Source organism: Phocoena sinus, chromosome 17, assembly GCF_008692025.1.
Source record: "Phocoena sinus isolate mPhoSin1 chromosome 17, mPhoSin1.pri, whole genome shotgun sequence".
In the NCBI taxonomy this organism is placed as follows: Eukaryota; Metazoa; Chordata; class Mammalia; order Artiodactyla; family Phocoenidae; genus Phocoena; species Phocoena sinus.
In genome coordinates this window covers 17,785,249-17,798,256 of record NC_045779.1, presented here as the reverse complement: position 1 = coordinate 17,798,256, position 13,008 = coordinate 17,785,249, and the positions used below count along the sequence as shown (strand labels likewise).

Below are 13,008 nucleotides of genomic sequence, written 5' to 3'. Positions count from 1 at the left end.
TGGAAGGTGGCATCAATCTAGTCAGTAGTTGGGCTTGTTTTGGGTTTTGTTGTTGCCACAGTCTGTTAACTTCAAGTTCGTTTAGCAGTGGTTTGCTGTTATCTGTGTTTTGTTTGGGGTAAGGTTTGGGGAGGGTTTTTCCTCAATATTTCTGCTCCATCCTCAGGTTGCAGCAGTCCTTTCTTTGCTCTGCCATGAGGTGAGGGGTATCTCTATGCTTTGTAGTCAACTGCTTCTACTTATTATTTGATCATAGGATTGTGTTGGGTAAGGGAGCATAATTTTTTTTTTTAACATCTTTATTGGAGTATAAGTGCTTTACAATGGTGTGTTAGTTTCTGCTTTATAACAAAGTGAATCAGCTCTACATGTACATATACCCCCATATCTCTTCCCTCTTGCATCTCCCTCCCTCCCACCGTCCCTTATCCCACCCCTCTAGGTGGTCACAAAGCACCGAGCTGATCTCCCTGTGCTACGCGGCTGCTTCCCAAAATCTATCAGTTTTACATTTGGTAGTGTATATATGTCCATGCCACTCTCACTTTGTCCCAGCTTACCCTTCCCCCTCCCCGTGTCGTCAAGTCCATTCTCTAGTAGGTCTGCATCTTTATTCCTGTCCTGCCCCTAGGTTCTTCGTGACCTTTTTTTTCTTTTAGATTCCATATATATGTGTTAGCATACAGTATATTTCTGACTTACTTCACTCTGTATGACAGACTCTAGGTCCATCCACCTCACTACAAATAACTCAATTTCGTTTCTTTTTATGACTGAGTAATATTCCATTGTATATATGTGCCACATCTTCTTTATCCATTCATCTGTCGATGGACACTTAGGTTGCTTCCAAACCCTCAGAGTGGGAGAGAATATTTGCCAATGAAGCAGCTGACAAAGGATTAATCTCCAAAATTTACAAGCAGCTCATGCAGCTCAATATCAAAAAAACAAACAACCCAATCCAAAAATGGGCAGAAGACCTAATTAGACATTTCTCCAAGGAAGATATACAGATTGCCAACAAACACATGAAAAAATGCTCAACATCGTTAATCATTAGAGAAATGCAAATCAAAACTACAATGAGATACCACCTCACACCGGTCAGAATGGCCATCATCAAAAAATCTACAAACAAAAAATGCTGGAGGGGGTGTGGAGAAAAGGGAACCCTCTTGCACTGTTGGTGAGAATGTAAATTGATACAGCCACTATGGAGAACAGTATAGAGGTTCCTTAAAAAACTAAAAATAGAACTACCTTCCGACCCAGCAGTCCCACTACTGGGCATATACCCTGAGAAAACCATAATTCAAAAAAGAGTCATGTACCACAATGTTCATTGCAGCTCTATTTACAATAGCCAGGGAGCATAGTTCTTGATTTTCTTGTCCAACCTCATTCTCAGACAGACTTTATGGGCCTGGGGCTCAGAGGTGGGTTTTTCCTACTACTTCTACCTCCTTCCCCGTGGTAGCTAAACTTTACTTTGGATCTGTAGGTTGTGTTGGGTGCAGTAGAGTTTTCCAGCCCCTTTCCCAGCATTTTCAGACATCTGCTTTATATTGGCGCAGGGTCTTTCTCTCAAGAGGGTTTTCTACCCTCCCTTTTTTTTTTCTGGGAGTAGATAGCTTTTGCTTCTACTCTTTACCCAGAAGCAATGAGTCTTTGCCTGAGCTTTCGGGTTAATAAAATTTCCTACCTCTACCCCAGAGGCAGATAGGATTTGTTTCTCTCCTTTCTTAGTGGCTTGAGCTTTTGTCTTTGTATGAGAGAAGACTAGAGGAGTGTGCAAAGTTCTTTGCTTTTCTCTCCGTGACAGACATTCACCTGATTCATACCTGTACCACCAAGTGAGGCTCTATCCGGTTTCCTGATGTACCTCCAGTTGTCCTGAGTTCCCAGAGGAAGCCCGTGGAAAAGCACTTCTCTCTGGAGTTCCTAGTTTTTCTAAACTGTTGTGCTAACCCACATGCAGTCTTTCAGAATTTACTAATGTTTCATCTGCCTTCTTCTAACCAGCATTTTTGGTATTCATCTCTTCCTTCCTTGCTCTGCCAATGTTGAAATATTTTGTGAGCCCAGCCTCTCCTCAGAGGGGTTTGTCACTCTCTAGAATTCATGTCATTTGTTTGCTTTACAATCTCAGATCTCTGATGGGTTCAAGGAAAGTTAGGATTTTTTACATTGTCTGGCTCTTTCTCATTGTTACATTTCTACATTCTGAGGAAGAGTGGAACACTCTACCTTTAAAAAAATATACTGAACTTGTACCTTGATTTTTTTTTTTCACTTACATGTCGTGGTTTCACTTATAACTTGGAATTTGTTCTACATCAAGACATAACTGGCATGTGCTTTATTCATTTTATATTTGTTTATTATATATTGGTCAGAGTAATATACGTAGTACTCATATATGTATAAGAAGTCAAGATTTATTCAAGATTAATGGTATAAAGACTCAAGTTTTATAATAAAAAACCATGCTATCCTGCACTGCAACTGACAATTTCTGTTTCCCTTTTTCCAAAGGCAACCACTCACTACCCATTTTAGTTGTTCTGTTATTTTCTATTGTCAGTAGCTTATACTGAGATTTCTTGGTGTTTTTTTTTTTTTTTCTTTTTAGGTTATTATCTGAGTTCCTGCTATGGAAAATGAAGATTTAGTTCTCTTATTCATACTCCACATGTATACTTTTCTATGTCTGTCTAATTTAACCCCAAACTCTCTGCCAAGTAAACACATCATGTACTTTTTTAGTTTCTTGGTTTTTCTTTCTTGGAACTCTTTATCCTCCTCTTCTACTTTGGATTGTTTGTTTGATGGATCTGCTAAAGACCCACTGTTTTGGTTCTTTTCTTCACCATTTCACTGAAAATTGCTTTTGCCTCTCTCCCTTGTTGAGTTGCCTGTTTTCTGGACAGTTTCCCTTTTTCTTCAGTTATTTCCTTGTGTTGATGGAGTACATGCTCTAGTAGCTTCTTGATAGAGGATACAGGGGGAGTAAATTTTTTTGAGATCTTATAGGTCTGATACATCTTTATGTTTCCCACACATTTGATAGTTTTTCTGAGACATAATTCTAAATTACAAATACTTTTTTCACAGAGTTTTGAAGGCATTGCACCAATGTTTTCTACCTCTCAGCATTACTGTTGAAACTCCAAAGCCTTCTGATTCTTCAGCCTGTTATGAAACCTTTATGTTTCATCTCCCTCTTGATGCTTTTCTAACTTCTTTTCTCAGGAGTTTGGAAAATTCATGGGTGATTGACTTGATTGGTACATTCTTTTATAAATTGTGTTAGGTGTTTGGGTTTCAGTCCAGAAATTCATATACTTTAAAAGTGGGAAACTTCTTATATTTTTTCTTTGATAATTTCTTTCCTTCCATTTTTGCTAATGTTTCTTTCTAGGTTACCTGTTAGTCTAATGGATGATCTTCTGATTCTTTCTTTATTTTCTATTTCTATCTCTTTTTCTTTATGTTCTGTTTTCTAGGAGATTTCTTCAATTTTGTCTTCCAGTCGTTCTTTGAAGTAGTTTGCTTCAGCTATTGTATTTTTTTTATTTCCCAGAGCTCTTTCTCATTCTCAGGATATTCCTCTTTATAACCTCCTGTTCTTGTTTAATGGGTGTAATATTTCTCTCTCTTTCTTTCTCTCCGAGAACTTTTTTTTTTAATCTTTTTTTTTGAAGTTTTATTCTGTTCCCTGTGTTGCCCTCACCATCCTTGTGGATCGGTAGGCTGGGTGTTGTCTTCTGAGGCCCAGTGAGGAAGGGAGCTGGGGAACCTTATCTTCCAGAATGTAAGGATGTAGCTTTGGACTCCATCTCCTTACTTGCAGTGTGGCGTATAGATCCATCCCATCCTCAGCTGTACTTGGTGTCTAGAGTCTCTCTGTTTTAGGCCTTTCTGAAGAGGAAACCTTTTAGGAAATCTGTCTCCTTGGGGTCAAAGAGGTAACCTGGAAGTCTCATAGCATTTTGAAAGAGCTCCAAACAATCTTTCTGTTTTCAGGCTCTTCCAGGATTCATCTTTAGAAGTACCAGGTGTGCTTCTGATTCCCGAGGCTTTCTGGAGTCCTGGAGCACAAATTGATTTACTCTGTGTTAGCTCTTTGCTGGCTTCTTGCTCTGCAGGTGAGGTTTCAGCCAGCTCACATCTGCTAAGTTAGTTGCAGCTAATCTGCTTTCCAGGTTACCAACTTTGACTTACCTCTTCTGCTGTTGCTTCCTTTCATATTCTGGGGAGGGTAGGGGCAGAGGGCAAGAGAGAGTTTATGGCTTATTGGATTATCAATTTAGAGTTGTTTGGGGAGAGAGAAGAGATTACTCTTTGCGGTCACTGTGTCATGTTTAAGCAGAAACCTTACAAAAGCAGTTTCATTAGAGTGTTGGGGTAGAAATCAGAGAGCAGCAGGCTTGCGAGTCAGTTGAAGGTGAAAAATTAGGCTTAGGGAATAAAATCTAATACTGAAGTAACTTTGGTTATTAGTAGAAGGAGAGAAAGGGAGAAATGAAGTGCTAAATGTATTATTACCAACTTTGACTGGGCACTCAGGTGCCTGAGGATCTGTATTCATCTAACCAGCCAGCTCTTTCTTTCCCTGAAGTGACTTAATCCTTGCAGTGTACACTTTCCTCAGATTTATAACCCCCTCCGTCAGCTCTCCTCTCATTCTGTGATCCTGTTTTGTGCTTCACAGAGAACTTGTGAGTGGGAGTCTCCTCAGGCCTTCCCGTCCATGTGTATCTGCACTTACACACGTTTTCTCCTCCATCCTTTCACAGTTGTACACTATTTGCTGGAAACGTAGTTTGTGTTTATATATGGATTTAATTTGTCCATTTGGTCTTTGACATCTGATAACATAAATACTGCTTATAATAGGAAATAGGCCTTTTCCCCTCCTGGAGTACTTAATAACACCAGCTCCACAAAAAAGAGAATGTAACCAGTTAAAGTCACTTATAATGTGATTAAAATACTTACTACTTCAAAATACCTGAGCTCAGAGTGTATTTTACACTAGACATTGACCAGATCATCTGGGAAAAGACAGGATATTCCAGATTTCACTTAAAGTTAGGGTTTAGTTTTCAGGTTTTTTGCCCATGTCATTAGCAATATTCAGTGACCCTTGTCAGGACTTTTCCAGTACAGAGATAGTAATATTTCTATTGTTAATTTGACTTCAGAAGTGGTAAAGAAGCCCTTTTAGTCACTTTAGTACTTGTGATGATTATTGTCTACTGTTTGAAAAAGAATTATTTACTTTTTCACCACCTTGGTAGAGCCCATGTTGTATAAATATAATACATATACTAAATATGGGGCTTTATTGATGACTTAAATTATAAATTTAAATAAACAGATAAAAGCAGGAGACATAAGAAACAGATTCGAATGTAGAAAAGGGATAGATGGTACCGTTCATGTTGGTTATTCTTGTGTCCATGGTTCTGGGGTCAGAGGTGGAGAGAACGAGCAGAATAACCTTTGCCCTTGCTTAATTGACTAGTCAACTTTTTTCTTTTTGAATTTGAGTCTCTTTCCCCGGACTTAAACAATTGGTTTAATTTTTCAGACAGGGGAAAACAAAGGATGGAGTGGTCCAAAGGCTGGGTTTCCTGAACCAACAAATAACAGTAAGTTTCTATTTTTATATTAACTATACTTGGTGTTCATCAGTGGTTCAGTGACTTGTTCCTCATTGGGTATTTACTGGGTCTGTTTGGACCTGAGATGAGACGTTAAGTGTTATGGGGGATGCACGGAAGTTGTGGTGTTTGCTTTCCTGGAACTGACAGAAGACACAGGTACTCATATCTTTAACGTGGTTCAGTCATTGCAGACGGAGTACTATTTTATCCATAAAGCAGTGATGTTCTTATTTTATAAGTTGTTTTTGTTGTGACATTATTACAATAGAAAAGAATCAAGAAAGAAAAACAATTATCTATCAGCCCATCGTAACCCAACATCAACTCTTTTCACAGTTCTACTTTTTAGGTACACACACACACACACACACACACACACACACACACACACTTTTACATAATTATAATATAGACGAAAGTTCGTACTGGGTTTCATTTAACATTGTAATACCCACATTTTTCAGGTTGTGCTGAGTCATTAGAATTTTTGATATTTTATTAAAGTCACTAATTGAAATATCAGAAATGTAAGAACAAAATTGCTTACAATTTTATTCCAAATATAGTATATCAGACATTTAAAAATCCACTTCAGGTTATTTCTTTTTTCAGAGGTACATGATCAAGCTGTTATGCATTGGAAGCGTAGATATTTTGCTTGAGTTCCTCCCCACCTTTCCCAAAAAGCATCTGTTGTCACTGAAGTGACTGTTTTACTGTCAATCAGTGAAACAGCACAGCCAGCCAGTGAAGACCTCGTCGAAGTGAAGGCCCGAGTGAAGTCAGATCTCTCTCATTTCTAACCCTAGTTCTCTTCTTCATAACCTGCAGAAGCTGAATTAGCTTAAATATGTAAATCGTCATAGTGAAGAGTATTCTTCCATGTTAGCAGCTCATCTCTTGATGTATAATGAAATTTGTAACAAACTCTTATCAAAGCATACTTATGAGAATTGAATTCTTGGATTATCAAAACTAGCCTCTTGGAAAGACTATTTCAGTGAGGTAATAGTATTCATGAGTTACTTTCTGGGAATAATTTAAATAATGTAATATGACTCTGGGCCTTTTGTCTCTGTATGTAAGGATGATGAATGTGATAGGCTTAGCACATTGCCCAAAGAAAAAATGGAATCAGTTCAGGATTCTCAGAGAGTTTGTTTTTAATTCCTTTGATGTTTGAATATATACGATTATAATTACTTGGTCAAGGAATGTAAGAAACATTCAGTTGATCTCAGTTTTATGTAAAGTACTTAGCACGGTATCTCTTTCTTAGTAAGCACATAATGAATGTTAATTTCCTTCCATGCCTTCTCTCGCTTTTTTAATAAAAATTCTATAATTCTGTGTAAGCTCGCCAAAAATTCCATTCTTATACTTTTTATCTGTCAGAGTTTTTGCATGTACATGTGAACCAAAGAATATGTATGGTTTATATTTGAATAGTTACTTTTGGCATTAGATATTTTTTCAAAGAACATGAACATTATATATTTGAATATGGAAGTCAGATAGTTGTTAACTTGATAGTTTTAACATGAAAGCACATTGTAGATAGCCTGCAAACTCCCATCATTAAACAGTGATATTTTGACCCTCATCTTTATGTCTGTTGATTTTTTTCATAATTTGCTAAGGGATTTGGAACTCCTTTGCAAGTAGGGGAAGAAATATCACAAAGAGGCCATTGAGTTTCAGTGATGAGAAATGTATAAGAAATGCATAAAAGATTTGCTTCAAATGTAATGTTAGAAGTGATAAAGCGATTTGAAGCCCCCTCAAAATTTAACCAAACTGTTAACACTCTAGGACTTCCTCTGGTCTGCAGTAGAGTAGCTCAAACTGAGAATTTGACAGGATGATCCGTCACCCCTTCCCAGTGTGAGGAGGTGAGAAAGCTGATACAAGGTTCTTCTGTGAGTGGCCTGCAGGTTACCACAGACAATGAGGGCAGCCCCGCTCTGAAAATTAACTCTTTCTCTTCCCCAGAGCTAGTTCTCTCTAGTGGAGCCCCCAGGTCCTCTGGAGCCAGCTCATAGCTACTTAAATACAACGTTAGGAAAAAGTTGGTTGCTCTGATGACTCCATTACCTAAAAAATAATTTGAATTCATATATTATGATAACGTTTAGGTTAAATTCCCTTCTACTTAATCAATTCCTTAAGTTTGAAATTCTGCCCTAGGTGGTTCCTGTCCTGTGGACAATACCTGTGTTAGTGTTTTGCAGGCAGGGGATAGAGCAGGGGTCTCAGTATGGCACATGTGGGAAGACAGGAATTTGAGAGACTGCCAGAGCTGCCTGCCTCACTGCCATATTGTCTGACCTTGAGCAACTCAGTTTACATCTTATTTTTCAATGTGCTCCGTTAAGAGTTACACATATCAATTTATAGTATTGAGTATCTTTAATTTTCTAGCATTTGTAAAATGATTAATCATCCTTGAATAACATATGAAAAGGTAACATTACTTTGTAGAAAACAGAATGTCATCATAAAGTGACTCTCTTCATTTTTTTTTTGATTAAACTTTACGTTACTTCACAAGTTGTAGTTAAAAAGAACAAATTTTTAGCCAACAATTATTTGGATAAATATTATGAAATTAACTTGGAACCACAGTGTACAAAAATTAAAAGAAGAGGACTTCCCTGGTGGCACAGTGGATAAGAATCCGCCTGCCAGTGCAGGGGACACGGGTTCGATCCCTGGTCTGGGAAGATCCCACATGCCGCGGAGCAACTAAGCCCGTGTGCCACAACTACTGAGCCTGCGCTCTAGAGCCCATGAGCTACAACTGCTGAGACCACGTGCCACAACGACTGAGTCCGTGTGCTGCAACTACTGAAGCCCACGTGCCTAGAGCCCGTGCTCCGCAACAAGAGAAGACACCGTAATGCGTAGCCCACGCACTGCACCGAAGAGTAGCCCCCGCTCACCACAACTAGAGAAAGCCCGCATGCAGCAATGAAGACCCAACGCAGCCGAAAATAAAAAAAATTTAAATCTTCCAAAAAAAAATGAAAAGAAGAGAATACAGAATTGGAAAGGGGGAAGAAGACAATTTTAACCTGGCACAGCTAGCACCTAACTGTAAGTAGACCAAAAAAGTTAATGTACACGTGCATTTAATCTTTGAAGTGGAAGATACTTTTTTTTTTTTTTTTTTTTTTTTAATGCGTTACGCGGGCCTCTCACTGTTGTGGCCTCTCCCGTTGCGGAGGACAGGCTCCGGACGCGCAGGCTCAGCGGCCATGGCTCACGGGCCCAGCCGCTCCGCGGCATGTGGGATCCTCCCAGACCGGGGCACGAACCCGTGTCCCCTGCATCGGCAGGCGGACTCTCAACCACTGCGCCACCAGGGAAGCCCGGAAGATACTTTTTTAAAAGATTACAGTCATAAGAAACTGCTAACAGTTACAACAAAAAAATAGTTTAAATGGTTTTGCAAGTGATTGTGATTTCAGAGCCTGGCTCCTGGCTTGATGGCCTGCAGATTTAAAATATGGACCTAATTTTTGCATGCTTCCCGGGCTTTCTTCATTGCACTGAATTGCAGAATGTAGACTATTCTCAGTGTATTTTCACCCTGTGAATCACTGTCATAGTCATGTTGAAGTGCAAGAACACATAACTCTGTGATGTGAGGTTTGTGTTAAATTTAGCATGGGGCAATTTTATGCTTGGCACACACATAAGAAGCTAGATTTTTACAGATGAATGACTAACAAGTTTTTTAAAAGATCATGCATTTTAAAGACTTACTGACGGCTCATGGAAAACTTTGTAAAATTTTTAGATACAGTTCAGTTGATAAAATCTTTTTTTTTTTTTGTATTCGCATTCCATGTGTCTTATTAACACAGGGTTTTACTTAAAAGCAGGTTCATTGTTTCTTAAAGGTAAACTCTAGCTTAATTCGAAATTGGACTAAGCTCAAAAGCATTCACTGGTATGTGCCGAATCCACCCACTAAAAGATTGTTCGGAGGCATTTTTCACATAAATATTTTCCGTTAACCTTTTAAAAAGTTTTATTTAGCCCCTGTGAAATACGCTGGCTCTTTTAAGGTTCATTAGAGATGACCCAAGACAAATACTTTTGGGATGGGAAAGAATTCTTAATAACCTTTTTAGTATTGAAGTTGACTTATCGAAATTTTTGTCACTTTTATGTTATATCCATGTATTATTAAACTCTGTACATCCTGAAACCAGGAAGATAAACCATCCTGGTGACATGACATTAGAGAGATTGCATGCTTGTTTCCCCTATGCTGTGTGCTGTATTTAGAACCTCTACATTTTGGAGGGGGGCGGGTGGGTGAAGTCTGTACTTTTAAGAGAATAGATGAATAGATTCTTTAAGTGTTTTGGGAGAATTCCCTGAACAGTTCCCTTTTGGGGCTCCCATAACAGAAGCCACTCCGTAATGACAGTTAAATTAGTTGGAGCCAGTAGGATTTAAATACAGAGCCAAATGATTCAACTTAATTATTTATTTAGACATATAAATACTGTGTTGGAAATCTAAGAGTGTAGCTGACCTGTAGCAGTCTATTTTATTTTTTCTCCTTCCAGTTTCATTGAGATATAACTGACATATAGCACTGTATAAGTTTAAGATGTACAGGCATAATGATTTGACTTACATCATGAAATGATTATCACAGTAATTTTAGTGAACATCTATCGTCTCATACAAAAGTAAAGAAGTAGAAAAAAATATTTTTCCTTATGATGAGAAATCCTAATATTTGCTCTCATCAACTTTCATCTGTAACATCCAGCAGTGTTATTTCTATGTATCATATTGCACATTACATGCCTAGTACTTATAACTGGAAGTTTGTACCTTTTGACTGCCTTCATCCAGTTCCCCCTTCCTTACCTCCCACCTCTAGTAGCCACATATCTGATCTCTTTTTCTATGAGTTTGTTTGTTTGTTTTTGAAGTATAATTGACCTACAACACTGTGTTAGTTCCTGTTACACAACATAGTCATTAAATATTTCTATAAATTTCAAAATGAGCACCACAGTAAGTCTAGTTATGACTTCACCATACAGACATATTACATAGTTATTGATTATATTCCCCACACGGTACATTTCATACCCATGACACATTTATTTTGCAACTGGAAGTCTGTACCATCCTAATCTCCCTCATTTATTTCTTTCCTCCCCCAACCCCCTCTAGCAACTACCTGTTGGTTCTCTGTATCTATAACTCTTTTGTTATGTTTGTTCATTTGTTTTGTTTTTAACTTCCACATGTAAGTGAAGTCATACAGGATTTGTTGTTCTCTGTCTGGTTTGTTTCACTTAGCATAATACCCTCTAGGTTTGTCCGTGTTGTTGAAAATGGGAAGATTTCATTGTTTTTTAGGGCTGAGTAATATTCCATTGTATGTATCAAGTCAATCTACGGATTCAGTGCAATTCAGTACAATGAAGAAAGCCTGGGAAGCAGGCAAAAATTAGGTCCACGTTTTAGATCTGCAGGCAGTCAAGTCAGGAACCAGGCTCTGCAGTCACAGTCACTTGCAAAACCATTTAAACTGTTTTTTAGTTGTAACTGTTAGCAGTTTCTTATGACTGTAATATTTTAAAAAATATCTTCCACTTCAAAAATTAAATGCACATATACTTTAACTTTTTTTGTCTACTTACAGTTAGGTGCTAGCTGTGCCAGGTTAAATTGTCTTCAGGGTACAAAATTCTGTTGCTTTTCTGTACACTAACAATGAACTGTCACAAAAAGAAATTGGAAAAACAATCCCATTTACAGTTGCATCAAAGAAAGTAAAATACCTAGGAATAAATCTAACCAAGGAGGTAAAAGACCTGTACTCGGAAAACTGAAAGACATTGGTGAACATACATTTTTTCCTAGTTAGTGTTTTCATTTTCTTCAGATAAATACCGAGGAGTGGAATTGCTGCATCATAGTTCTGTTTTTAATTTTTTGAGGAATCTCTGTACTGTTTTCCATAGTGACTGCACCAATTTATATTCCCACCAGCAGTGCATAATAGTTCTCTTTTCTCCACATCCTTGCCAACACTTGTTATTTGTTGTCTTTTTTAAAAATTGAAGTATAGTTGATGTACAATATTACATAAGTTTCAGATGTACAGGTGATTCACAATTTTTAAAGGTTATATTCCATTTATAGTTATAAAACATTGGCTGTATTCTATGTTGTACAGTATATCCTTGTAGCTTATTTATTTATTATACATAGTAGTTTTTACCTCTCAGTCCCCTACCCTTATCTTGCCTCTCCCCATTGGTAAGCACTAGTTTATTCTCTGCATCTGTGAGTCTGTTTCTTTTTGCTGTATTCACTAGTTTGTTTTATTTTTATAGATTCCACATGTAAGTGATATCGTACAGTATTTGTGTTTCTCTTTCTGACTCATTTCACTTAGCATAATACCCTCCACGTCCATCCACATTGTTGCAGATGGCAAAATTTTATGTTTTTTTATAACTGAGTAGTGTTCCTTTGTACATCTATACCACATCTTCTTTATCCATTCATCTATTAATGGACACTTAGATTACTTCCATATCTTGATGGTTATAAACAGTGCTGCTGTGAACATTAGGGTGCATGTATCTTTTCAAATTAGTGTTTTCAGATTTTTCACATAAATCCCCAGGAGTGAAATTCCTGGATCATATGGTAGCTCTATTTTTAGTTTTTTTGAGAAACCTCCATACTGTTTTCCATAGTGGCTACAACAATTTACATTCCCACCATCAGTGCAGGAGGGTTCCCTTTTCTCCACACCCTCAGCAACATTTGTTATTTGTGGTCTTTTTGATGATAGTCATTCTGACAGGTGTGAGGTGATATCTCATTTTTTTTTAATTTGCATTTTTCTGATGATTAGCAATGTTGAGTATCTTTTCATGTGGCTATTGGCCATCTGTATGTCTTCTTTGGAAAAATGTCTTCAGGTCTTCTGCCCATTTTTTAATGGAGTTTATTTTTTGATGTTGAGTTGTATGAGCTGTTTATATACTTTGGATATTAACCCCTTATCGGTCATATCATTTTCAAATATTTTCTCCCATTCCATAGCTTGTATTTTCATTTTGTCAATGGTTTCCTTCACTGCACAAAAGCTTTTAAGTTTAATCAGATCCCATTTGTTTATTTTTGCTTTTATTTCCTTTGCTTTAGGAGACAGATCCAAAAATATGTTGCTACAATTTATGTCAAAGAGTATTCCACCTATGTTTTCTTCTAGAATTTTTATGGTTTCCATTCTTAGATTTAGGTCTTTAGTTCATTTGAGTTTATTTTTGTATATGGT

General features: G+C 37.5%; 1 protein-coding gene across 10 annotated transcripts in view; it reads left to right on the top strand.

The window, feature by feature from the left end:
• Window positions 1-13,008, top strand: part of STAU2 (staufen double-stranded RNA binding protein 2) — a 313,184-nt gene that overhangs the window by 143,040 nt on the left and 157,136 nt on the right. For all 10 annotated transcript variants that reach the window (XM_032609768.1, XM_032609767.1, XM_032609764.1 and 7 more), the window contains one exon: window positions 5,600-5,660. In XM_032609768.1, coding sequence (XP_032465659.1) covers window positions 5,600-5,660 — 61 coding nt within the window. The remainder of the gene's footprint in view (window positions 1-5,599; window positions 5,661-13,008) is intronic.